Here is a 25,000-nt window from a genome sequence, read left to right as displayed (position 1 = left end):
TAGAAATTTTAAGTTTTCTAATTTTGCCGCTAGGTGGCGCTGTAAGCGTTCAATAATCAAACCCTTTGGTATTATTGTAGGTGACTATATGCCAAACAACTTTGTCGAAGACCGCAAAGTGATCCGACGCCTGTGAAAAAAGTGAGGCCCTAGGCAAAGTGAGGCAAAGTAGTGAGATTTCATTATTGATATTATTCTTTTACATGTATTGGAAAAACAACAATAAAGTTTATCCTCACTTTACCAAGGGTATAACTTTTTTCACAGAAGTTGGATCACTTTGCGGTCTTCGACAAAGTTGTTTGGCATATAGTCACCTACAATAAGACCAAAGGGTTTGATTATTGAACGCTTACAGCGCCACCTGGCGGCAAAATTCGAAAACTTAAAATTTCTGCATACATTTGGCCAAGTTTTCCCATACAAACTTCAAGCGTTTTGAGCGCCCCCTTAGGCTCAACCGATTTTGCTCAAATTTTGAACGTAGCTTCTGGGACTCCAAAACAACTGATTTAGAAGGTAAGACTTGGCATTTTTCGAAATTTTTGTTTTTCATATAAGTGTGGGCCACCTTACTGTATACATATGTACCATGAAAATGCTCACGAAAAAGCAAAAAAATACTACCGCTATGGATATTAAAAATTTTATAGTAAATTTTTTCTTCGTCCAAGCAAACAACACCAAACTAGTCAGTTAAAACTAATAAGTGATTTTGTTTATTATAATCTAACGAACAACATGAACAGTCGCTTTCTCAAAGGTCTTCAACTCAACGCTCTCTTGTAGACCGCTTGTGAAAAAAAAAATGTTCAAAAGAGTTACGAAATCTCATAGATAAACTGAAAGCCCAAATTGAATACAAATTTACGCATTTGCACGTCCTGCCGTCTAGACTTTGACAAACGAGCCATCTGTATATCATCGGTAAAGCAGGGCGCAGGAAGTTCGAAAACGACAACAACTGAGAAATTGCCAGAAGTGCTAAGTGCAGAGAGTCATGCCACCGTACCATCAGCGACATCTGTTTAAACAATTTAATCACGCCTCTTTTCAAAAATGCTTTGAAATATACTTCAACATTTATACCCATTTCAATATTTTTAACGTTGCAAAACACGCTTTCAACATTCATCTTGAAGAAGAGGGAAAACACTTGTCCTCAAATGTAACAGCAAATTAATCAATAAACGACTAATGCGCGGAGGGCGTGATAAAATCGGAACAGTACTGTACATATAATATACATAATACATAATAAAAACAGATTGTTTTACTCACGCAAGGCCATTAACAATAAAATCAGCATCAAACTGCGCTTTCCGGCCGAAATAATTTACACTAAAAAAAATTATTACTAAATGTGAAAATTGTGGAATGTTTGAATTGTCATAACTTTTTTGTTTATTAGTTTATCATCACCAAATTTTTATGGTAGATTGCTAATACAATGGACCGTTTTCCCTAAAAAATTACATTGGTAAAAAGATAGGGTTTTGAGATATTTGAGTTTTTGTGACAAAAATGATATTTTTTAATGTTAAAAAAAGATTTTTTTTTCACAGTGTACATTTTCTTAGGAATCACCATTTAGTTATCTAACTTTGCTGAACAATAAAATCTGCATCTAACTGCGATTTCTGATCGAAATAATTTACACAGAAAAAAATATTTACCAAATGTGAAAATTGTGAAATGTTTGAAATGTTATAACTTTTTTGTTTATTAGTTTACCATCACCAAATTTTTATGGTAGATTGCTAATACAATGGACCGTCTTCCCTAAAAAAATTACGTTGGTAAAAAGATAGGGTTTTGAGATATTTGAGTTTTTGTGACAAAAATGATATTTTTTAATGTTAAAAAAGATGTTTTTTCACAGTGTATATTTTCTTAGGAATCACCATTTAGTTATCTAACTTTGCTGAAAAATTTATTGCAATCGAACGAACCATTTTGGCTGTGCAGATTTTTGAATATTTTTGAACCATTTTCACATACACCCTTTTGAAAAGTTAGTCGTGATTCAAAATAAAAATTTGATATCGGAAAATGACGATTTAGATGGAACTTAAAAACTGTGCAAAGTTTCAGTTCAATAGAAAATCATGAATTAAAAAATTTCCTTAATTTTGATGCTGTTGCTTGGAATCGCTCCCATGTGGTTGTAGGAGGCTCCAGAGGATTTCAAGGGAATTTTTAGGAGTGCTCCAGGGGATTTCAGGGGTGTCAGGGATGTTTATGTATGTCACAGGAGATTGCTGAGGTGTTTCAGGGGCGTTTGTTGGTCTCATGGATTTTCGAGGGTGTTCCAGTGGATTTTAGGGATGTTCAAGGAAGTTCAAGGGGTTGCAGAAGCAGATTTCCTAAAATAAATCTGAACCCCTTTTTTATCTGTATTAACGAGATTTTTAGCCCTAGGCTCGGGACCCGCGCTTTACTTCCCTTCCGAAGGAAGTACTCACATTTTGCGAGTTTGTCGGGAGTGGAATTCGATTCTAGGTCCTCGGCGTGATAATCAAGTGTTCTAACCATCACACCAGGTCCGTTACTAAACTGAAACTCTTTTGAAGTCCTCTGCATCCTTTGGAAACTTCTGAAACACTCTAAAATCAACCTGCACTTTCTAAATACCTCTGGTACTTTCAGAAACCTCCCTGGAATGCCCATAAAACTCCTAGAATACCTTGAAACAACCTAAAGACTGATGAAGTCCCCTGAAACGTCCCTGAAACCCAAAGGAACCCTGTTTTTTAGACTCTCCTGAAACTCTCGAAGCCATGTCAAATCCATAAGGAGCAAAACCTGTTCTGGTAAACTAAGCTCTTTTATTCATAGCATAACTTTACTTATGTTTTTATATCCGATTTGATTTACGTATACCTTCAATAGCCAGTCCAGAATATAAAAAAAGTTCCAGTGTACTTTCTAGACATCTCCTGGGATCATCTGGATTTACCAGATACCTCCTGGAATTTGAGACATTTTTCATCTGGACTTTAAATTGCTTTTGAGCTCACACATTTCAACTGGCTTCTTCAAAAATCCACAATCTACTTTCTAGACCAATAGCTTGAATCAATCATCTTCAGCCTTCCAGATTTTCCAGCTTCTTCTAAGGTATTCTAGTTGATTTCAATGATGATCTCCTAGAATATTCATATTCTTTCTCGAATCAGCAGCTTATGCCTTCATGCATCAGATTGGTCCGAGACTTAATAGGTTGTCCCAAATTTTTCAGCTTATTCTGGAGATTTTTCTCAAAACACCCCAGCCCTCCTTCGGTATTTCTAAGAATAATTATCTTGCTTCCAGAATCTCAAACTTTAATCCTCTAAGTACCTCCAAGTATGACTATAGATTAGTCCAAAAACCCCCAATTCACGCAAACGTTGGTGGAAGTAGCTATTACATTTGTAATGGTTGTTGGTGTTTGTTTATCATTTGTTTAAAATCAAACTTACCTCCACTGTTGATGCCGTTCTCGATGAACTTGGACGCGATGTAGAAGTACCGGCTGATGTCCGTCGAAGGCTGATCAACCAACGGGAAGCCCATGTACCTGAAAGTGCAACTAGAATTTCTGAACGGGTGGCGGTCTGAACTCATCGCACGTCGCCATCCATCTATACCGCGATCTTTCCCAGCATTCCGAGACCAGGAAGTCGTCACTTTTTCCAAGTCTCAAGAAGTCTTGTCTTAGCTAAGAAAAAGGTCGTTTTCCACGGCGTCAGCAATGGATGGCGGCTGCATTGCGCTCAGTCAACCAGGGGAAGGGTAACAGTAGTGCAAGTGCGAACGAGTTTTTGGTGCAAACGGTTGCCTAATTGTGTGAAGCTGGGAAGCTAGTAGGAGAGAGGTTGGGGGGAAGAGAACCCAGACGTACCTCACACCGGACATGTCCCGATAGTAGCTGTGACCGGTGTCCACCTGACCGAAGCGTGTCCCTTCGGCCGTATTCAGCACGTGTGTGATTCCAATCAATCGTAAATACTGCTTGTTTCTGGCTGATTCTCTGCGAATTGGAAATAAATGAATTATTGAAAGGAGTCAGTCACGCTAGCTTATACATAGGTATCGTTTCATTGGGTAAAGTGCTGTGTGGGTCGGACAAATTGAGGCGCTTGTCGGAATAAGAAAAGAACTAATTGATCAACGAGCGCCGTCGATGGTGGTTGTTCAGATTAGTTGCATATTGATCGCATGCAAACGTGAAAGTCACGCATCGGAATTGTTTATTTTTTCGATGGATGGACTAGGAAACACACAAAAACAACGTGGCGTCGTTTTTATTTACCAAGTGGCTATGTTATTGTTTATTGAGGATTTGATTGGAATGGAATGGGGATGCGACACGTGACAAATGACCTATTTCATCAGTCTTTTAGTTCGAAAACATTTAGTTGCATAAAGAGATCCGTGTTATAACGAATTTATAATTACTTAGTTGACACATCGATAGTGTTTTGAAAGTTGCAGATGTGATGGCATCATTTGCAATCATTGGAAATATTATGAAAACATGAAATGGCGTTAAAAGGTTTCAATCATAGAATGTGTGAGTGTGATTATTCATCGATCGCATATGATGTTGAGTAGGATGATATGCATGATATGCGTTACACGCAGTTGGAAACATGTACGTAACCAAAGAAATAAAAAAAAACCTAAATTCAGATGTTCATGGAGACGACCGACGGATTGACAGAGTTATCCCTCTATGGTTGGCTTCTCGGTCAGGTTAAATTAGAAGCGGGGTGATACTATTTCATCCGACGTTTCGGCCCTTGGTTTGGGTCTTCTTCAGGGAGATTATAGGGATAATTTCCCTGAAGAAGACCCAAACCAAGGGTCGAAACGTCGGATGAAAAAGTATCACCCCGCTTTGAATTTAACCTGACCGAAAAGCCAACCATAGAGGGATAACTCTTAAATTCAGAGACATGGTCGGGTGTGGGAATAGATCCCAATACCTCGATGTGAAGTTTTTGGTAGACAATACAAAAAGTTTTCGAAATGGAATTTTCGGAGTAATTTTTGGTGGGGATACCAAGAAGATTTTTTACATTGCTACTGTACTAATTTCTGTTAAAATCAAAAAGGGAATTTACGACGCAGAATTGTGCCGTCTCAGAGAGGCCTTAGAACGTCATCCCTTTATAAGGCTGTGTCATTGTGTCAACTATACATTGCCACCTCATATCACTATTTGTTTCTGCTCATTTTGAATCGCCTCAGCTTCTGTTTTTTACTCATTTGGCATTTGTTTTTTGAGCCATAACCACTGACTATTTTGGAACGATATGTATGATACAAAAGTGTCCATTTTCACTACATGAAAGCTTATTAGCTCGGGTTTTTGTTTGGGCGATCGAAATAAAAGTTCATAGATGGTAAATATGTCTGAGTCTACTTACATAACTTTTGAAATTGTAAGCAATTAGCAGTAAAAAAACAGCATGTTTGAAGAACGAACTACACAGTTGCATAATTTTAAACATTCTGAAAAAAAAATAATGAACTTGGCTTATCACTTTTTGCTTCAGTTCAATTGAGCTCGGTAGAATTGTAGGCTTGAGACACTAGTTAAAAAAAAAACACTCCACTTTTGCAACAGAAAAAAAAAACAAAAGCAAATAACTTAAAAGAACTTGTGAGGACGAGCGAATTTCTCCTAATTCCACGGTTTGTGTTTTTCTTCCGAGACTTACAGACAGGCAGCACATCAAGAAGGTTCTCCAGGAGTTCCTTTACCATTTTCGTTAAAGTTTCAGTGAATTCAGTTCAGTGTTGAAGCCAAATTATTGTTTTGTATAATTTTCCTGGTGATACAAAAATAAGCTCTGAACAAACTTTCAATAAAACATCGTTTTTTAGAATATCCAGAACTCGCCTGCACATTTGTCACGTACTGTCACACTTTTCTAAACCTTCCTTCTTCCAGATGTTACACGTCAGACATTTTTTTTTTTGCTTGACTAGTTTCTAATAGATTCATCAAGTAAAAACTTAGAGGAAGTAAAAATTACAAATTTAGGCTTTCTGGAAGCCCTAGTGTTTCTAAGGAACCCCTGAAAGAGTATCGTACGAATTCCTGTTCATTTTTTAATAAATTTTTGGCAAATTTTACATGAAAGAATGATTAGTAAAACTTCTGAAAAAATCTGGCTCATGGTAATCTTCCTACGATGTTCTAGAGGTAGTTTTTTTTTCTGAAAATATTGAATAAATATTAGGTGATAAAATTTTGAAAATTCGTAATTTTGAAAGAAATTACCGTGTACTTTTTTTTCGAACAAATATTGGAATCAAACTTGGAAAGCTTTCTTTAAGAATGTCGACAGTATCGAAGAAGAAACTCCTATTAAGATTTTAATGAAATGTTCCAAAATGTTTTGAACTATTCAACGAGATTTCCTTAAGGAGAATTGATTTCATACTATGTTTCTAAAAAATATATTTTCCACTTATGCCATCATATTTTCTTTTAATTTTTTTGTCAAAATTTTCTTTAAAATCTTACCAGAGCGTTAGTTAATTTCAACACAATTAAGCCCAAAACAAAATCTACTAAAAACACATTTTTTGACAAATATTTCTCAATTTAATTTAAAACCCTAAACTACTTATCTAGGAAATTAGCCGAAAATTGATGAAATTGCTCGATTTTTGCCAGAATCGAGTAATCAGAAATCTAGTAATACTGCCACAAATTTATATGGAGTTTTCTTCTAACAAAATCCAGCGAATTCTTCGTCCAGCGATCCAGCGATAGTCCGCCAGATATCTTTGGGATTCAACCATCCATTTTATTCATAAAAATTTTAAGAATTTTCAGAAAATCCGCCATGAATTTTAAGAAAACCCTCGCGATGTTCTGTATTAACTTACGTATATTCGGTAGTTTTTTTTGTCTTCGTCATAGTTTTTTTTTAAACCTAATGAACTCAGAGTTGGCCTCAAACGAACATCTTTTCAATTTATATCAGGCATGTATGACCATTTGATACCTCACAGAAACCCTGTGGCCACTTCCGGATCCTGGTCCAGTTTCTCCTGATCTAGATTTCAGCCTATTCAAATGAAATTAGCTCTTATGTAATTTCGGAAATTATGTAACATTTCGTTGGAAATTCTCTAGGCAAATACTTCTAGTCATTTCTCTGCATTTTTTAGGAGTATTTACCTTCAATAATATTTTCGGGAACTTATCCTTCAACAATATTTTTGGAAATTCCAACGACATGTCTTTGGAAATTGTTTAGGCAAAAATTTTCCAGAATTATTTACAGCAGTATTATTTTGTTTTGTGTAATATGAACATTCCTTAACCAATTACTTCTGCAATTATTTTAGAATTTTTTTTTGATATTTTGTTTTTTTTTTCTTTCAAAAAATCTTACAGCATTTTTTCGTAACTGCCATCGGAGTTTTTTTTTTCAAAATTTCACTTATACATTTTATGCTACGTTCAGACTACGCTCTATATCAAGTAATATAGCGAGATGATATCCTATATCCTATGGTGTTCACACTACGCCGAGTTGATATAGCTTGACGTTTATGTTGGCGAACTAAAACAGAACAATAACATTGTGTGGCGATGTTGCCTTGGTGAAGAATTTGGTGAAATTAGATAGTGAAAATCGAAATTCCAATGAAATTTCATTTTTCATTCCTCATGATTTCTAAGATATTACGGTGTAAAATATTGTCGGTAATCTCATCGGTGACTTTTTGTGTGGTCCTTTCGGGAGTTCAGAATTTATGCAGTAGTTTCTTCAGGTATTCCGCCAGTTTTTTGGGATTCCTCAGGGGTACATTCTGAAACTTCGTTAATCTTTTCTCTGAGGATTTCTACAACAGTTAGTTTTGAGATTCTTCCAGGAGTACTCTCTGGTACCACCGTCTGGGGCTTCTCTTGGAGTTCTACCAAAATTTCTTCTGTGATACTTTTTAGAATTGGTAAAATTATCACAATGAGATCCTCAAGAATTTTCTGAGTTCCTCCAGGAGATTACTTAGAATTTCTCAACAATTTCCCTGAGAAATCGGAGTTCATCGAGGAGCCTGCGGGAATTCCTCCAATTTCTTACATTAGAAGTTTTCCAAGAATTCCTTCAACATTTTTTTCAGAATTTTCCTGGAAATTTCTCCACGCTTTCTTTGGAAATTCTTCCATCATTATCCGGCTATTTCATTCAGGATTTTCACAAAATTTGCTTCAGGAGGTCTCCTGGAATACCTCTTAAATGCCCCCTAGAAATCCTCCAGTAAGTATGTATGAATCTCTTCTGAATTTCTCGGAAATACCTTCAGAAGATCTCCGGGAATATATCATTGATTTTTTTCCAAAAATAAAAATACACCGGTTTCCTGGAGAATCATGAAGAAGTTCAGGAATCTCTTCTGGAGACCATCGGAAGTTTTTTGAGAATTCCTCTGTAACTCTTCCAGAACTTCCTCGTGTATTACCAGCAGTTCTTCGGAAATTACACCAGGAGTTTCTCCAGAAGCACCTCGAGAATATCACCCGGAATTCTTCAGAAATTTATCTATGAATTGTTCGGAAACTTCACTAGAAGTTCGTAAGGAATTCCTCAAGGAGTTTCACGGGAATTCCTTCACGAGTTCCCCGGGGATTACTCCAGGAGTTTCCCGGAGAATCCTTTGGAAGTTCACCAGGGATTCCTCAAGGAGTTCCCTTAGAGTTTCTCCAGGAGTTCACCGGAAATTCATCAAGGAGTTTCCCTGGGATTCCTCAAGGAACTTCCCGGAAAATCCTGCAAGAGTTCTTTGGAAATTCTTCCAGTATTTCCAAGGGAGTTCCTCAAGAATTCCTTCAGCGTTCCCCAGAAATTGTTTTCCATAAAATCCCCTTTGGAATTCCCCCCGGGAGTTGTCAGAGAAGTTCTTCAGGAGTTTGAATATGTTCTTTAAAAGTTCTTCGGAGTTCTTCGGTAATTCCTTTAGAAGTTCATCGGGAATTCTTCGAGATGTTATTCGCTAATTCCTTCAGAAGTTACTTGAGGATACCTCCCAGAGTTATCCAAGAGTTCTTCGAGAATTCCTGTAGGGATTCCAAAGAAATTCTCCGGGAATACCTTCAGGAAATCTTCAGGAATTTCTCTCGGAGTTGGAAATTTTTTCAGAAGTTTCTCAAGAATTTTTTCAGGAGTTCCACGGAAATTCTCTCGGAGTTCTTCGAGAATTCCTGAAGAAGTTTCTCGGCCAGTCCTCCTCCAGGAATTCCTCGGGTTTTTTTATTTTAGAAATCTCTCATAAATTTATCTAGACATGCTCAGAAATTGTTGGAAACATTCTTAAAGCTTCTTAAGACTTCAAATTCATGCATTTTCATCGATTTTTAGCGATTTTAAAAACTGGTTCGTAAAACGGAAGTGATGCAAAAAGGCCATCTGCCATGGGGTAAGATGCCACTTTATGAAAACATTCAAAAATTACGTCCTTTTCACACGTTCCTCCACACATGTCTCGTCCATAAATGATGGTTGGCATATTTGAATGACCCCTCATATGGCTAGCGTATGCATCAGCAACCATGCGCCTCCATGTGTTTCTCAATGTCTTTGGAAACACTTGGTTGACAATAAAATCACCAGAAAATCTAACGGAAGTTACCCGTTTTCATTGGGAAATCAAATTATTTTGCGTGGGTTTGTCTCTCTGGATTCTATAAGGATGTTTTATTACATTATTATTAGGTTATTTTACCCTATCTTGGCATTTTGGACTATGTTCCACTATAAGGTTATTATAATACAGGAATATAAATATATAGTTGACTGATTTTTTTTTATAAAAACCCAAATTAATCCACCTAGAGGTGATAGTGCCTTTCTCGTCGTATATGTTCTCACGATCTTTCCGTCGACGTAAGTCAAAGTGTTCCTGAATCCTGATATTTTTTAAGATAAGCAAGCATTTTATCAAAGCCATCATTGAATTGACTTAAAACTTATTGATGGCACATACTCCGACGTTGTGTTCAGCGTAAAAGCAGAGCTGAATAATATCAGATTTCTCAGTTGACTGCTTGAGTACCTTCACTAACATTGGGAGCTGATCAATATCAAGACGATACTAACAAGCTAAGATATAACTTTTTACACATTCACAGATCACTTTGCGGTCTTCGATAAAGTTTTTTTTGCACATTCTAGGTTATATTTTATTGACCGTTAAAAACAAGAACGTAGTGAGTATAGTGAGACGTCTGTTTGTGTGTGGGTTTAATATGTCAAGATTTTGTTCTCTTACACATATTTATCGCTTGCATTGATTTATATACTTTCGTAGTTCCGGCGAAGCATCAAACGCTGGTTGTGCAAACCTACCAGTAGTTTCTAATGTGGTATGAGCCTATTTTCTAGTTAACCGTTCCTCAGGTTATTAAAAAAGCCGTGATGTGATGTGTCGCATGGTACATTTGGTTACTTTCCGGAACAGGTTCCGGAGCACCACCGGGTCTCCCAAATATAGTCTGAGGCAATATCATTGCTAACGTACATCAGGTTACCTAAAAAAAACACGATTTGATTTATCTTATGCATGGGTACAAATCACTTTTACATTTGACCACTTCCAGTGGGACACCCAGAACTAGTTTCGGGACACTACCGGTTGTCTAAAATATGGTCTGAGGCTATGTTCTTACGAATCGATCATCGTGTTATCAAAAAAGGGTCTCCAGTTGGCCTAGTGGTTAAGGCTATGAATCGCCAATCCGGAAACGGCGGGTTTGATTCCCGTTCCGGTCGGGAACATTTTCTCGACTTCCTGAGCATAGTGTATCATTGAACTTGCCTCACAATATACAAATTCATGCAATGGCGGGCAAAGAAAACCTTTCAATTATTAACTGTGGAAGTGCTCTAAAGAACACTAAGTAGAAGAGAGGCAGGCCAAGTTCCAATGCGAACGTCGAGCTATAAAGAAGAAGAAGAAGTTATCAAAAAAGCTGCTATTTGATGTACTGTCAAACCCCGCGTATTCATCACTCTTTAATAAGACACTTTTCAACTTGAACCCCGCTCATTCGAAATTTGTTGAATTAAAAAAATGATCAAATGTCTCAGTGTAATACACTGTAAATACGATGATATACGATATTGTGATGTTACTTACACCCGCAGCGGCTCCTCGTGCAGCTGCTACTTCCGAAAGTTCTAATTTGGTGCATTCCGACACCTGATCCGTTTGGTGATCAACCGCAGTGAACCTCGGAAGCCAACAATCGTAAAATGTACAAGCTATCAATTCGTACCACCACAATATCTGTAAGATTTGTGTTCAAAAACAAATCATACAATCTGAACAAAACTAAAATAGAGTTAGTTTATCGAATTGAAAGTTTACACAGGTAATTTGACAGCAATCATTGTCGAATCAGCGTGGTTTTATGGTACGACACGCATGGATTTGATTCAATTTCACATTTACAACTTTCGGTTCACATTTTACCATTTACCGATTGTCCCTGATGTGGTCTTAGACTAGTTTCATGCAAATTATTAATCAGTTCTCCTAAAAAGTCGCAAATTGATGTAATGCATGTATGGGTTTGGTTCATTCGTGCATTTCGCCAGTTCCGGCGAGGCACTCGAATCTGGTTCCGGAACACTACTGACCTGAGACTATTTTCTTGCTGACCGTTCTTCACGTTCTCGAAGAAGCCGTTATTTAGTGTGCTGCGTGTATGCGTTTGGTTTTTATCTACATTTGACCACTTCCGTCGGGGCACCTGGAACCGGTTTCGGCACACTATTGGTTTTCCAAAGTATGGTCTATGATTTTTTTTGTTAACCGTTCATCAGCTTACCTAAAAAGTCATTAAATGTGTCGAATTTATGGGTTTGGTTCTCCTTTACATTTGACCATTTCCGATTGGACAACCGTAATCGGTTGCGGAACACTACCGGTTGTCCCCAATATGGCCGGAAACTTTTTTTTTTGTTAAATCAAGATGCTTTAAAATCCGCGATTTGATGTGTCGCTTGCATGGGTTTGGTTCCCTTATATATTTGGCCATTTCCGGCGGGACACACGGAACCGGTTCTGGATCACAACCGATTCAGATATGTTCTGAAAATATTTTCCTGCTTACTGTTCATCAGGATATCAAAAAAGCCACGATTTCATATGTCCCTTGCATGGGTTTAATTACCTTTTATACTATGCCACCTCCGGCGGAACATCTGGAACCGGTTCCGATATGGTCTGAGAATGCTTTCCTGCTAACTGTTCATCAGGTTATCGAAAAACCTGTGGTTTGATATGTAACATGCATGGTTTTATTTCAATTTTATATTTGGCCACTTCCGACGGGACACCCGGAACCGGTTCCGGGACACAACCGGTTCAGATATGGTCTGAGAATATTATCCTGCTTACTGTTCATCAGGATATCAAAAAAGACACTATTTGATATGTCGCATGCATGGGTTTGGTTAACATTAATACTTGGCCACTTCCGGCGGGACATTTGCAACCGGTTCCGGAACACTACCGGTTCCGATATGGTCTGAGAATGTTTTCCTGCTTACTGTTCACCACGTTATCGAAAAAGCCGCGGTTTGATATGTCGCATGCATGGGTTTAGTTCACTTTTATGTTTGGTCACTTCCGGCGGGACACCCGGAACCGGTTCCGGGACACTACCGGTTCCGATATGGTCTGAGACTATTTTTCGGCTTATCATTCATCAAGTTATCGAAAATGCCGTAGTTTGATGTGCCGCATGGATGGGTTTGTAGCGTTTTCATATCTGGCCCCTTCCTGGGGTACCGGTCCGGAACACCTAAATGGCCATAACTCCGGAACGGCTGGACCGATCTGAACCATTTTCAATAGGAAACAATGGGATCAGATTCCGCGTCGAATGAACCATCGGTCAATAAAATCGGTTGAGGTTTACTGCCAAAAAGTGATGTGAGTTTTTTTGTACACACACATACACACACACACATACACACACACAGACATCACCTCAATTCGTCGAGCTGAGTCGATTGGTATATAAGACTTGACCCCTCCGGAGGCTCTATCAAATTTTCGTTTTTGGAGTGAACATATAGCCTTTCGGTACACCTTGGTGTACGAGAAAGGCAAAAATACAAAATTTCCTTTTGCACTTCTCAACTTTTCCGACCTTTTAAATTCGTGCAAAAGTCTACGTTCCCTAGCGCCTATACTTACACATCGCCAATGTACAGCCTAGGGTAAACTTCATCACAGTCGACGTCGTATAATGCACATTCGTTGCGCCGGAGCCCGAGCAGGGGCCGGCAGGGGGTCACTGAGTAGTGCAGAATCCGCTGCAGCTGCCGGCCGGTGGTCTGATCTGCCATGTTCTTGTCGTTGTTCCGGTAGTGGGTCAAGTACTGCAAGGAACGAGAAGAAAAGAAAAAGAAATGTTAACTTGTTTCGGGTTCATTGTGTGCTGGCTGGGCAGGGTTTTGCGGTTCATAATAATGACGATAGCAAACCGCAACGATGGGTGGCGACACTGGGCCTTTTAATTGAAAAAGTATATTATTTGAAAAAGGTTTCGTGACAACAGCGAATTCCGTTGGTGCTTGTTAGTTGATGAATGAAGTCGTCTGGCTGGGGTAATCGCAAAATGTTCACGTGATTGCGGATTCAAGGGCAGTGAAATATGAATGCTTTGCGTATGTCATAAAAACGGAACGGAACTGGAGTGCTGGCTGTGGAAAACAGCCGTTGCGTATGATCGGTATAGAGGTGAACTTGAGAAAAATAATATGTAACTAAATAGGCAAATACTGCAAAGATTAAAGATTAGACATCTCAGATCCGTTTCCTAGACTTTTGCTAACACAAATGTTTTAATTAGGTAAATTAGTTTCTTTTTCTCAATAAGCATTCTTCCGTTTAAAGACCCCACACGGATAGAAAACTGTTCCGATTATCAAGATTAAGATCATCAAGAAAGTTTAAAATAGTTTCTTGTCAACACATTGGTTCAAAGTATCATGACCCTTATTTATTTAGTATTACATCAAATTCAAGATAAAACCGGAATAACAATATTTCTCCATAATACACGGTTCGTGGCTGCCATTATCCATCCTCGGTCACATCCGATGCTCGCCAAGTCACGCTCCATGTGGTCCACCCATCGTGCTCTCTGCGCTCCACGGCTTCTTGTGCCAATCGGATCAGTAGCAAACACCAGCTTTACAGCATTGTTGTCCGGCATTCTTGCAACATGCCCTGCCCACCGTATCCTTCCGGCTTTGGCCACTTTCTGGATACTGGGTTCGCCGTAAAGTGCAACGAGCTCGTGTTTCATCCTTCTCAACTACACACCGTTTTCCTGTACACTGCCGAAGATCGTCCTTAGCACGCGTCGCTCGAAAACTCCAAGTGCTTGCAGGTCCTCCTCGAGCATGGTCACTTGGTCAGTCTCGTGTCCGTAAAGGACCACCGGTCTTATTATGTACATCAGGGTCGTGCAATTTCGAAAGGAAAACATGACGTACGACGACTGTAGCAAATCGTTTCCCATGCGAACGGACTGCTGTGATGCTTCATCTCTCACCCAGCAACACACTCATTCGTTGCTGCTACAGAAACAAGTGTGTATGAAACATGGGATGATACACTTGGATTTTCGTTTCATTTATGAGTCATTGAAATACTTCAACATGCTAAAAACACTATTTAAACCACATTTTTAAATAGTGGTGCACGCCAATAGAATGATAATTATGTTTTATGAAAGAGGATAACAAATTCGACCACTTAAATCCAATTAACCGGCGCCCGTAACCATTGAGAGACTAGCGCGCACCAGTGAGACACTAATGCTCTGACGGGTGAAGCACAAGCAATGCGACCGGGTGGGAGACTACCGAGTGCTACCATGAGTGGAAAAGTTTTTTTTAACGACCGAGTCATTAGAAAAATGTATGAAACACTTGAAGTGACTCATTCAAATGTTGCATGAAAGTGTATCATTGAAACGAAATTGTACGCCCCTGATGTACATAGTGCATTTTGTGCGTAGGTGAAACTTTCCAGATCGCAGCTTCTTCTGGAGCCCGTAGTAGGCCCGACTTCCGCTGCTGATGCGCCTTCGAATTTCACGACTCACGTTGTTGTCAGCCGTCAGTAAGGATCCGAGGTAGACGAATTCCTCCACCACCTCGAAGGTATTCCCGTCTATCGTAACGAATGAACTGAATAATTCACCCGAAACCCTCATACAGTTTTGCACACCGTCAATTGTTGCTTTAACCAGTCTAGTAAGCTTCCCAGGAAAGCCGTTTCCGTACATGATTCTGCATAGCTCTGCGCGGACGATACTGTCGTATGCCGCTCTGCAGTCGATGAACAAGTGATCCGTTGGGACCTGGTATTCACGCCATTTCTGGAAGATTTGCCGTACGGTGAAGATCTGGTCAGTTTTCGACCGACCGTCGATGAAGCCAGCTTGATAACTTCACACGAACTAATTTGTTTTAGATGACATACGACATCTGGAATAGCACTTTGTAGGCAGCATTCAAAATCGTGATAGCTCTGAAGTTATCACATCACAGTATCATGACTAGACTATCCATCGTGGAACCAGGCAAAGTGTAACACAGATTGTAAAAACATTGACACCAAATTATGATGTCTAAGTTTCTGTTAGTTTGAATTTTGCTCTAGTCGAATGTTCTTTTAGCTATCGAAAATGTAATTCGTGACTTCACTTTTCAGAATGTCAATCACAAACATCTGCAAAGTTCTTCAGGAGGTTTGACAGTAATCTGGGGCAATTAGTAGACAATTAGTAGACGGTTTCCCGCTAGATGACGCTAGTAGTGAAAACTTTTCTGTTGCGGGATTTAAAGCAGAGAGAGCATTTCTAGCCCAAAACGTGAAAATAATTGCCATTTTTGACTCCATATTTTTTAATTTGAATGAGATTTTATACATACGCTAGGTTACATGAAACATTTATCTTTGCATCAATACATAACTATTTTTCTTCTCCTAACTTTCGTTGTTAAAAAAATTTGTTGTTAACAAATTACAACTCGTAAACAATTGGTTGGATTGAAATGATGTCTTCGAAGATGTTTGAGAATTTTTGAAGGACTTATGAAAAAAAAATACACTGAAAGTTGTATTCATCGCGGACCTATGTTGATATTACAACTTATATGACAATTGTTCAAAAATTTTACTCTCCTCTTTTTTGGTTATTTTTATGTAGAAAGCTGACTTCCGGCCTCAAAATTCGCCAAGTATCCCAGGATAGTCAAATGCTTCTCGAATTGTTATTTTCCATCTATTTTTAGTACAAGTAAAAGGAAATATATTTTCGCATGAAAAAAAAAAAACAACTAGACAAAAGTCCTTGTGAAATGTTATTCGGGATTAGTTATACTGTTTTACAGTTTTTATCATATTTTTTCCCAGATATGCGAAGTTTCAGACCATCTCGAATAACATTTAACAACTTCCACATATTTCTTTAGTGTTATTATTTGATTTTTTGAATTTGCTGTATCTTAAGTATGGTTGGATGTAGAAAAAAAAATATGTACAGTTCTTTCATTGCAACTTGTACGTTAAATCTGTTTTTGATACCAAAAGTCTCAAAAATTGTTTCCTGTTATTTGTTCCAAAAATAGATGAAAAATAAAAAAATCAAGTAAAATAGTCAGAAACATTTGGTGGTGTGTTGAATAGCTTAACATTAATTAGATTTTTTTTTTCGGCCAGGGACACTGGTAAAGAATTCTTTTTGGCAATGTCGTGATGTCCGGTGGAGTTGCTTTCTTGCAAACTTCAGGCTAATATCTTGTGGAGCATATTCAATGGCAAAAATCAATAAAGAAATATGCAAAGGAAAATTTTGAAGAAATTGCTGGATTAAAAAATGCCTGAGCATAAAATAACATTGTACATTATACATGGTGTTAGGTTCGTGAGTGCAAACTTTTGGAAGGGTGATAGAGGACCATAAATGATGAAAAAAATTGTTCTACGCATATGGTCAAATCTCAACCGTTACGTAGTTATTGAACTTTCCATGTTTTTGATTTGCATTGCCTTAACTGGCTATAACTTGAAAATGGCCAAACTTATCGCAGTTTTTTTACCCTTAGTCCAAAAATTATTGAATTTTCTATCAAATGGCATCTTTGAATCGATTTGTTTAGTTAAATAACTATGTTTTCTAGAGCAAAATAGCTTAAAAATAGTGTGTTTTAATTTGTTTTTGTCAATTATCTTTAAAACATGCATAATAAATTAAAATTCTTTCTTTGGCAAAGTTGTGGCCTCTGTTCTACTCTACAATTCGTTATTTGGCACCAAACTTCTACCTCTTATCGTTTTCTTGCAATTCCGATTTAAATGTGCGGCACAGTGCGCAAAAAAGTGCTTACCTTGACTGTTGCAAGTTGCAATCTGAAATGCGAGCTATTTGCTCTAGAAAACTTAGTTATTTAACTAAACCAATCGATTCAAAGATGTCATTTGATAGAAAGTTCAATAATATTTCGCCTAAGGGTAAAAAAACTTTTCCAGGTTTTAACGGTTATAACGGTTATAACGGTTGAGATTTGACCAAATGCGTAGAACAATTTTTTTCACCATTTATGGTCCTCTATCACCCTTTAAAAAGTTTGCACTCAGGAACCTAACACCCTGTATATGAACGCAAGAATGGTTTAATGTCGAACAAAGTATTGAACATGCAACTGTGGAAGTGTCGAAATAAAGCTGAAACGCACATCTTGTCCCGAATTTAGGAATATCTTGCAAAACAATAAAGAAAAATGCGAAGAGCTTGCCCAAGGTTGTAATTTTACCAAATAAATATTAACAACAGTGAAGTTTAGAGATGACATTGTCGAAGTCGTTTCAGAAAGAGGAAACTACCGGAGGTTCGAAGACAGCTCTGAAGTATTTTTTAATGATAAAAATCTATGAAAGACACATTCTACCATGACGTTACGCCGGCTAACGTTTTTGACGCCTTTTTGGTCAGATTTTTCACTATAACTCGTGAATTCGACCGTGAACCCTCAAATATTTTTGCATATTCGGTTTTCTTATAAAGTTTCCAATAACTATGATCTGTTGAACTTTTTTTTTCATCTGAAAATTATGTTAAAACTGGAATATTTCCCATTTTTAACATACTTTTTCAATGAAAACAAACTGTTCAACAGATTAAACTTATTGGAAATTTTACAAGGAATCCGAATATGCAAAAATATTTGAGGGTTTATGGTCGAATTTACGAGTAATAGTGAAAAATCTGACCAAAAAGGCGTCAAAATGTTGTAACGTCACGGTAGAATGTATCAAAAGAAATTTTATAATATTTTTTTATTACTTTTTCGAAGGTTTTTCTAGCATACCGAACGTTCTGCGATTTTTACGGTAAATTTGTAAAAAGTACCGAACGTTCCGGTAATTTTGACAGATGCATTTTCCTGAGATTCGCAGTACGTTCGGTGGTTTGAAAAATCACCGAACTTTTTACCGTACGTTCAGCTGTTGAGATTACGGTAAAATTTTACCGTAATCCGTCATTTTTTCTAAGTGTGCAAGTCACAGGTAGTACAAAGCCCAATATTCAGCATGAGTAGAACATTTTTTTTAATCTTTATTTAAGAGGTTTTTAGAAGACGGGCTTGGTGGTCTAGTGGCTACCGCTTCTGATTTATATGCAGAAGGTCCTGGGTTCAATCCCTGGCCCGTCCCTTTCCTCCTACTTTGTATCTTTCTATTTACTTTCTCTCTGCTCTCTACACACTTAGAATAAATTACAGTATTCGGTGAAAAAAATCACCGAAACTGGACTGTAAACAAGCAAACTACAGTATTACGGCGAAATCGATGAAATTGCAGGAGAAAATCGGTGAAATCTAAGAAATCACCGAAGAACCGGTGAAATCAGAAAAATTTACAGGAGACCTGTGAATATTTTACCGAACAGATCGGTGATGGGACTATTTTACCGTACTACTGTAAAATGCGTTTGACAGCCACGCCAGCAGCTTCGAGCATCAGTTCTATTAGAATTTGCGCATCATCTTCAAGCAAGACTCTCTTGTACAGTGGCAGCAAGTGTGGTTCCTGATCAGAAGCTCATGTATTCAATCCCATCATCGACGTTTTTTATGAAAATATTGTTTTTTTGTGCTCGCATAAAATCGCCGTAAATTTGTAAAATTTACCGTACGTTCAGTGATATTGAGAATTCATTTGTAAACAAACATACCGAACGTTCTGCGATTTTTACGGTAAATTTGTAAAAAGTACCGAACGTTCCGGTAATTTTGACAGATGCGTTTTCCTGAGATTCGCAGTACGTTCCGTGATTTGAAAAATCACCGAACTTTTTACCGTACGTTCAGCTGTTGAGATTACGGTAAAATTTTACCGTAATGCGTCATTTTTTCTAAGTGTGTACATATACAACTCATGTATATAAACATGTTCATAGCCGTCGCTAGAACAGAAACGGGTTGAAAAACCGTTTCCCTTCCTTCCAAACTTTCACAGCACAGTGTCACAATCCTATTAGAAAACGCCTACAAGTTATGCAATCAAGCGAACTGTGCCGCACATCTTCAAAATAATAAAAAAAACACACAATTCTATCACCTTCCCCTGGTATCTACACACCAATGTGTGAACCTTCTGCCAACCAATTCCCACCAACACTCCAACATCCGCATGAATTTGTGCTGGCGCAGAGGTATATTCGGCCAGATGTGGATACAAACGAATGCAATCATCACTTCCTTACCCCTTCCCCACATTGACCTGCAACCTGACGTGGCAGGCGCCATTGTCGCCTAAAAATAGAAGATCATCAACGCTCACACACTGAAGATGCCTGCTAGTCCCCGGCAGTTATCTCATTGGTCCTTGTGTGAGTGTAGCTGGTCTGGCGATACTGGAGTAGCATCCACGGGCGGTCAATCAAGCTCAAGCTCAAGCTCAAGCTTTATTTAAGAGGTTTTTAGCTTGAGAGCTGATTCGCCTCCTAATGAGTAGAAAGTAGAACATAGAAAAAATTATGATTTTTTTTTGTATTTTTCGAATTGCCTTTATATAAAGCCGAAAAAAAATGTGCCTCAGTTATGTTAATAACTATGTAGTGTGGAAACATCTATTTACAACTAGTCTAACTTTCATAAACATTAAAACAGAGGATTGTACAGAAAAAATAAAACTAAAATAGATTTTGCACATAAAATAAAAAATTATTGAGAAAATTTTGAGTTCGAGGCTCACCGAGAGGACGAGTAACTTTTTCGCAAATTCCACTTCAATTTGTTGATTTCCCACTCACACCAGTATTTGTAAAGTCTAGCTTAGGGAGTTCAGTTACACTTCCACTCGGCCGCAAAAGTTTATAAATTAGTAATCTTCTATATATATAAAAATGAGTTTGCGGCCCCTTTGAGGCAACAAAACTCACGAATGGCCGAACCGATCAGCATGACCCTTGCACGTTTCGATTCGTATTCATGGTGGCTGTGTTTATATGTATAAAAAGTTACAAAAATGAACTGAAAAAGTAAGAAAATTTATAAAGTACTGATTTTTCATGAGCTGGGAAGGAAATCAACACGATCGAAATAAAACCAATCTAGAGTGCGGTGCTATTTTGAGCTCAACAAGATAGCACCGCACTACGGCAAGACAAAGTTTACCGGGACAGCTAGTTAATTATACATTTTCCCACTATTTTGATAAAATATTGATTTTCAAAATTATGCCCATAATTCCTGGAACACCCTATATTTCTAGCGGGATTATTGAAAAAAAAAAACGAAAAATAGAAGACGCCTACTGGATGTTCACGGTAAGCCTGGACATTGTTTTTGTAGAAATTCATATTGGGTATTCTTTGAAAAATATAATTGAAAAAAAATTAGAATTAAATATTTTATTTATACAACTGGTAGATAATATACGTCACAGGAATTTATTTAGTGGTTTTACTTGACTGAATTGAGGTATTTTTGACAGAAATTTTAGAGATTTTTGGAAAAAAAATGATAATAACATTTTGTAATAATTCTTCATATGTCCAATTTCGGAGAGAGTTTATTATTTACAAGAACCCAAAAAAAAAAAACTGGAATAATCTGGGAGATTTATTTTCGGAAACCAGTAAACCCACCAATGATGAACTATCTGGTAGTTAATCCTTTGGGATTCCACAAGTGTTTTTTATATACATATTTTTTCCGGAAATCAGTTGAACAGTTCTTTAAAAGGGTTTTGTTGGTAGTTATTCATCCGGAAATTTTGCATTTTTCTCGTAAAATTCTGTACGAGTTTGTCTTTTGGCTGCCCTAAAAGAATCATTAAAAAATGTTGAACTACTTAAAAATTTATTCAGAAAATCATGAAATAAATATTTATGCCTACAACATGAATTTAGGATTTAAGGAGCTCTGGTAGAAGTTTTTCCTGAGATCAGTTTTGTGCTCCACAGTATATTTTTTTTTTTCAAACAACAATTTCAACAATTTTCACGTATTTTTTCCAGAGATTTAATTGGCCTTCTTGTCAATCTCATTAAAACTACCACTTTGAATTTTCTTCATCATGATTTCTTCTTATGGTTTTACAAATCAAAAACTTTCAGAATTTTATCCAGATATTTCTTCAAGAATATGTTCTGCGATAACACTTTTGAAAGGATTTTTTTAGAAATGTCACCTTATGAAGGACTTTTTTTTAGAAATTCTAATGAATTACTAACAATTGTTAAAACAATCATTTCAAATCGCTTGTGCACATTCTGCCTGAAAATAATTCTCAAGAGTGTGACAAAATAGTTATTTATGAAACGAGTTGCAAAAAGTTGTTTTTTTTTTTCAGCACGAGTCGTATATTTCAGGTCAAACATGTCTAAAGGTCCTATCTGCAGAAGAGAGGCTCTCTTTGGTTTCCCTCTCTTTCGTTAATATCTCAGCTGTTTATTTGTATTATTATTCTCTCCTTGCATTGAACGATAGTCAAAACAATCGTCTTTTGATTTGTACTGCAAAAATAGTTGAAAAGTGTACCATTACATTGCAACAATTGAAAGAGAAAGTGAACCAAGAGAGCCTCTCAAATGCAGATAGGACCTATTGAAATGTTTGGCCTGATTTATCCAACGAGGCTTGCCGAGTTGGATAGATACGAAGAGTGCTGAAAAAATCGAGTTTTGCAACGAGTTCCATACAACATTTTATGCAATGATTTTTCATAATGCAACCCATTTGAGTTGCATAATGTTCATAATGCAACTCAAATGAGTTGCATTATGAACATTATACAACTATTTTTCATTATGCAACTCATTTCAGTTGCATAATGAGCCAGTTCGGAAAAATTGGCCATTATGATACCAAAATGAGTTATATAAAATGTAAATTATGGTACTGAATTGCATAAAATACTTTTCAAAATTAATTGCAATTTAAAAAAATGTAGACATGTGATGATAAACCCGGGCATGTTAATGGTAAGGAATTTGTCAATGAGCTACGCAAATAATTCAACAGGAAAATTCTGCTCCTATTCGTATTGATAATAAATTTCGTTGTAGTGGTGGATGCACAGAATTTAATTCAATAAATCGAAACAAAACTGTGAATCACATTCATAGAAATGCATCCTCGTCATATTCATACAAATCGTCATTTGGTTCTTCTGATTCGTGATCTTGAAAGTACGAATAACTATATCATATTGTTATCATTTCTTACAATAAGCATAGACGACGAGCGGAACTCAATGCATGTGATCGGAACGTAAACATCAATTGAGATTTTCAATACTCAGAATTTAGTTTTACATATTTATGTAGAAATGGTAGCAGATTTACTTCAGATTCAAGTCCAAAACGAATAATCTACCCAATCCAATATGACAAAGATCGTACACTGCGTCGTGTGTTTTAATATCGTAAGCCTTGCATTGCGGTTTTTGAGGGGTAACATCGAGTTTGCAAAGTCTTTTCGTCGGTAATTAACATATACGCAAGTGACTTTCTTTAAAAAGTTTGGCATGAATCTCATAATTATAATACATTAGAAAAAGAACAACCTTTAGAAATGATTTTGCCATATCGCCGATGTCTTTCCTTGTGATGTCAGCAAACAATTTTCTATCTTCTAGAACTTTAATCCACTTAAACTTAACAACTGCTTCGGCAAACGTTGCAAAATGTCGCAACCGATGGAGAAAACTTCTTACGAGCAAAGTTTTGATTTTTTATCACTATCGTTACGGTTCTCTGTTGTATATCTCCTAGGACTTTTTTTTTATTTCACAAATTTAATTTTGAGAAGCACACTCAATTCCACTTCAGCTTTTTTGATAGATATTCCACACGCTAGATTTTTCTGGTTCTTCTCCGGAACACAATTTCTGCAGTCAGCTTAATCGCTGGTCGTAAATCTATCCCACCGGATTATCACAAAAAAAAATCAGATTCACAGTGATACGTCACGTGCAACCGGAAACCCCAAAGCGAGCAAGAAGTAAGTATCCACCGAACGTTTCGCGCGCGCGAAATTGTCATCGACTCCGCGTCGGACCGTGTCTGGAATGGAAATGGTCAGGTGAGAACACAGTGGGACCCGATTCACCGAAAACTAACCATTGACAGCACCACCCAACCAACCAACTACCTAATAGGTAGGTAGCGAACTCCATTCAACCGATTGTAGTTGTGGTGTAGTTCGATGACGGTACGTGAGAAAGCGAGACCCACCGCAGTTCAATGTTGGCTGGTTTGCATTCAGCTGATTCGGACGAGAACCACCTGACCTGGGGCGGGAGCGACACAGGAAACAGAGGGCCCGTCGTCGTCCTCTTAGCGTGCCTTTGCCAGGGTGTCTATTGATTGAGGGGCTGAAGGATGTAGCTGCGCGCCGCGGGGAAGGTTATACTTTTTTTCTGTTTTTATTCTTGTCGAAGGAGGATGTCCCTTTCTGAAAGGAAGCATCAGCCCGCAGCTAACTACTGTCACGATAAGGAACGATTTGTTTGGCGACGGTGTTCTTTTTGTGAAGTTTTTTTTTATTCTACGGTGTCAAGAAGAAGTTTTTCTATCGGTTTATGATTCTACACGGGGAGAATCACTACACAAAATTCTTTATTGTTTTCAAATGTTGAAGGTTTTTTAATGAATTATTTATTTAGACATTAGAAAATTACAAATCCCGAGCAGAAGAAAATATCAACAGCATAAAAAAAATGTTATTTTGGCTTAATAACTGAATAATGGAATCAGTAATTTTTATGTTATTACCATAACATTTTATGTTATAAACTTTTTGTCATATGCGGCAAAATCTATATATATAAAAATGAGTTTGAAGTTCCTTTGAGGCAACAAAACTCAGGAACGGCTGAACCGATCAGGCTGACCCTTGAACTGTTTGATTCGTTTTCAAGGTGGCTGTGTTTATATGAACAAAAAGTTACGAAAATCAACTAGAAAAGTAACAAAATTGAAAAAGAACTGATTTTCTATGAGCTGGGAAAGAAATCAACACGACCGAAATGAAATCAATCTAGAGTGCGGTGCTATTTTGAGCTCAACAATTGTCAAACCACCACAAGACGGCAAGACAAAGTTTGCCGGGTCAGCTAGTAACAAATATCAAATGAGTTTGAAGTTCCTTTGAGGCAACAAAACTCACGAACGGATGAACCGATCGGCATGACTCTTGCACGGTTCGATTCGTATTCATGGTGGCTGTGTTTATATGTACAAAAAGTTTCGAAAATTAACTATAAAAGTAAAAAAAAATGGATAAAGTACAGATTTTTTATGAGCTGGGAAGAAAACAAATACGATTGAAATGAAACCAATCTACTGCCGCAATTCTGCAAAGTGACGTAAGCGACATTGATAGTTTTGGCCTATTTTTTGGTTATTATGCATAAAACTCTTGGTCATCCTCTAAGTTTCTTTCCATAG

General features: G+C 37.4%; 1 protein-coding gene across 5 annotated transcripts in view; it reads right to left on the bottom strand.

The window, feature by feature from the left end:
* Positions 1-25,000, bottom strand: part of LOC109402145 (dual specificity protein phosphatase 3) — a 192,063-nt gene that overhangs the window by 85,959 nt on the left and 81,104 nt on the right. For 2 of the 5 annotated variants that reach the window (XM_019674796.3, XM_029864208.2), the window contains 3 exons: positions 13,219-13,403; positions 3,887-4,015; positions 3,465-3,574 (listed from right to left, as the gene is read on the bottom strand). In XM_019674796.3, the coding sequence (XP_019530341.1) occupies positions 3,465-3,574; positions 3,887-4,015; positions 13,219-13,370 (391 nt within the window). In that variant the 5' untranslated portion in view covers positions 13,371-13,403. Of the gene's footprint in view, positions 1-3,464; positions 3,575-3,886; positions 4,016-13,218; positions 13,404-23,115; positions 23,383-25,000 lie in introns of those variants that run through there. The other 3 variants (XM_019674774.3, XM_062849410.1, XM_029864209.2) reach the window with 3 other exon arrangements.

The sequence above is a fragment of the Aedes albopictus genome, chromosome 2 (assembly GCF_035046485.1).
Source record: "Aedes albopictus strain Foshan chromosome 2, AalbF5, whole genome shotgun sequence".
NCBI lineage: Eukaryota > Metazoa > Arthropoda > Insecta > Diptera > Culicidae > Aedes > Aedes albopictus.
The sequence above is the reverse complement of the archived record's forward strand: the minus strand, read 5'-3'. Positions and strand labels throughout refer to the sequence as shown.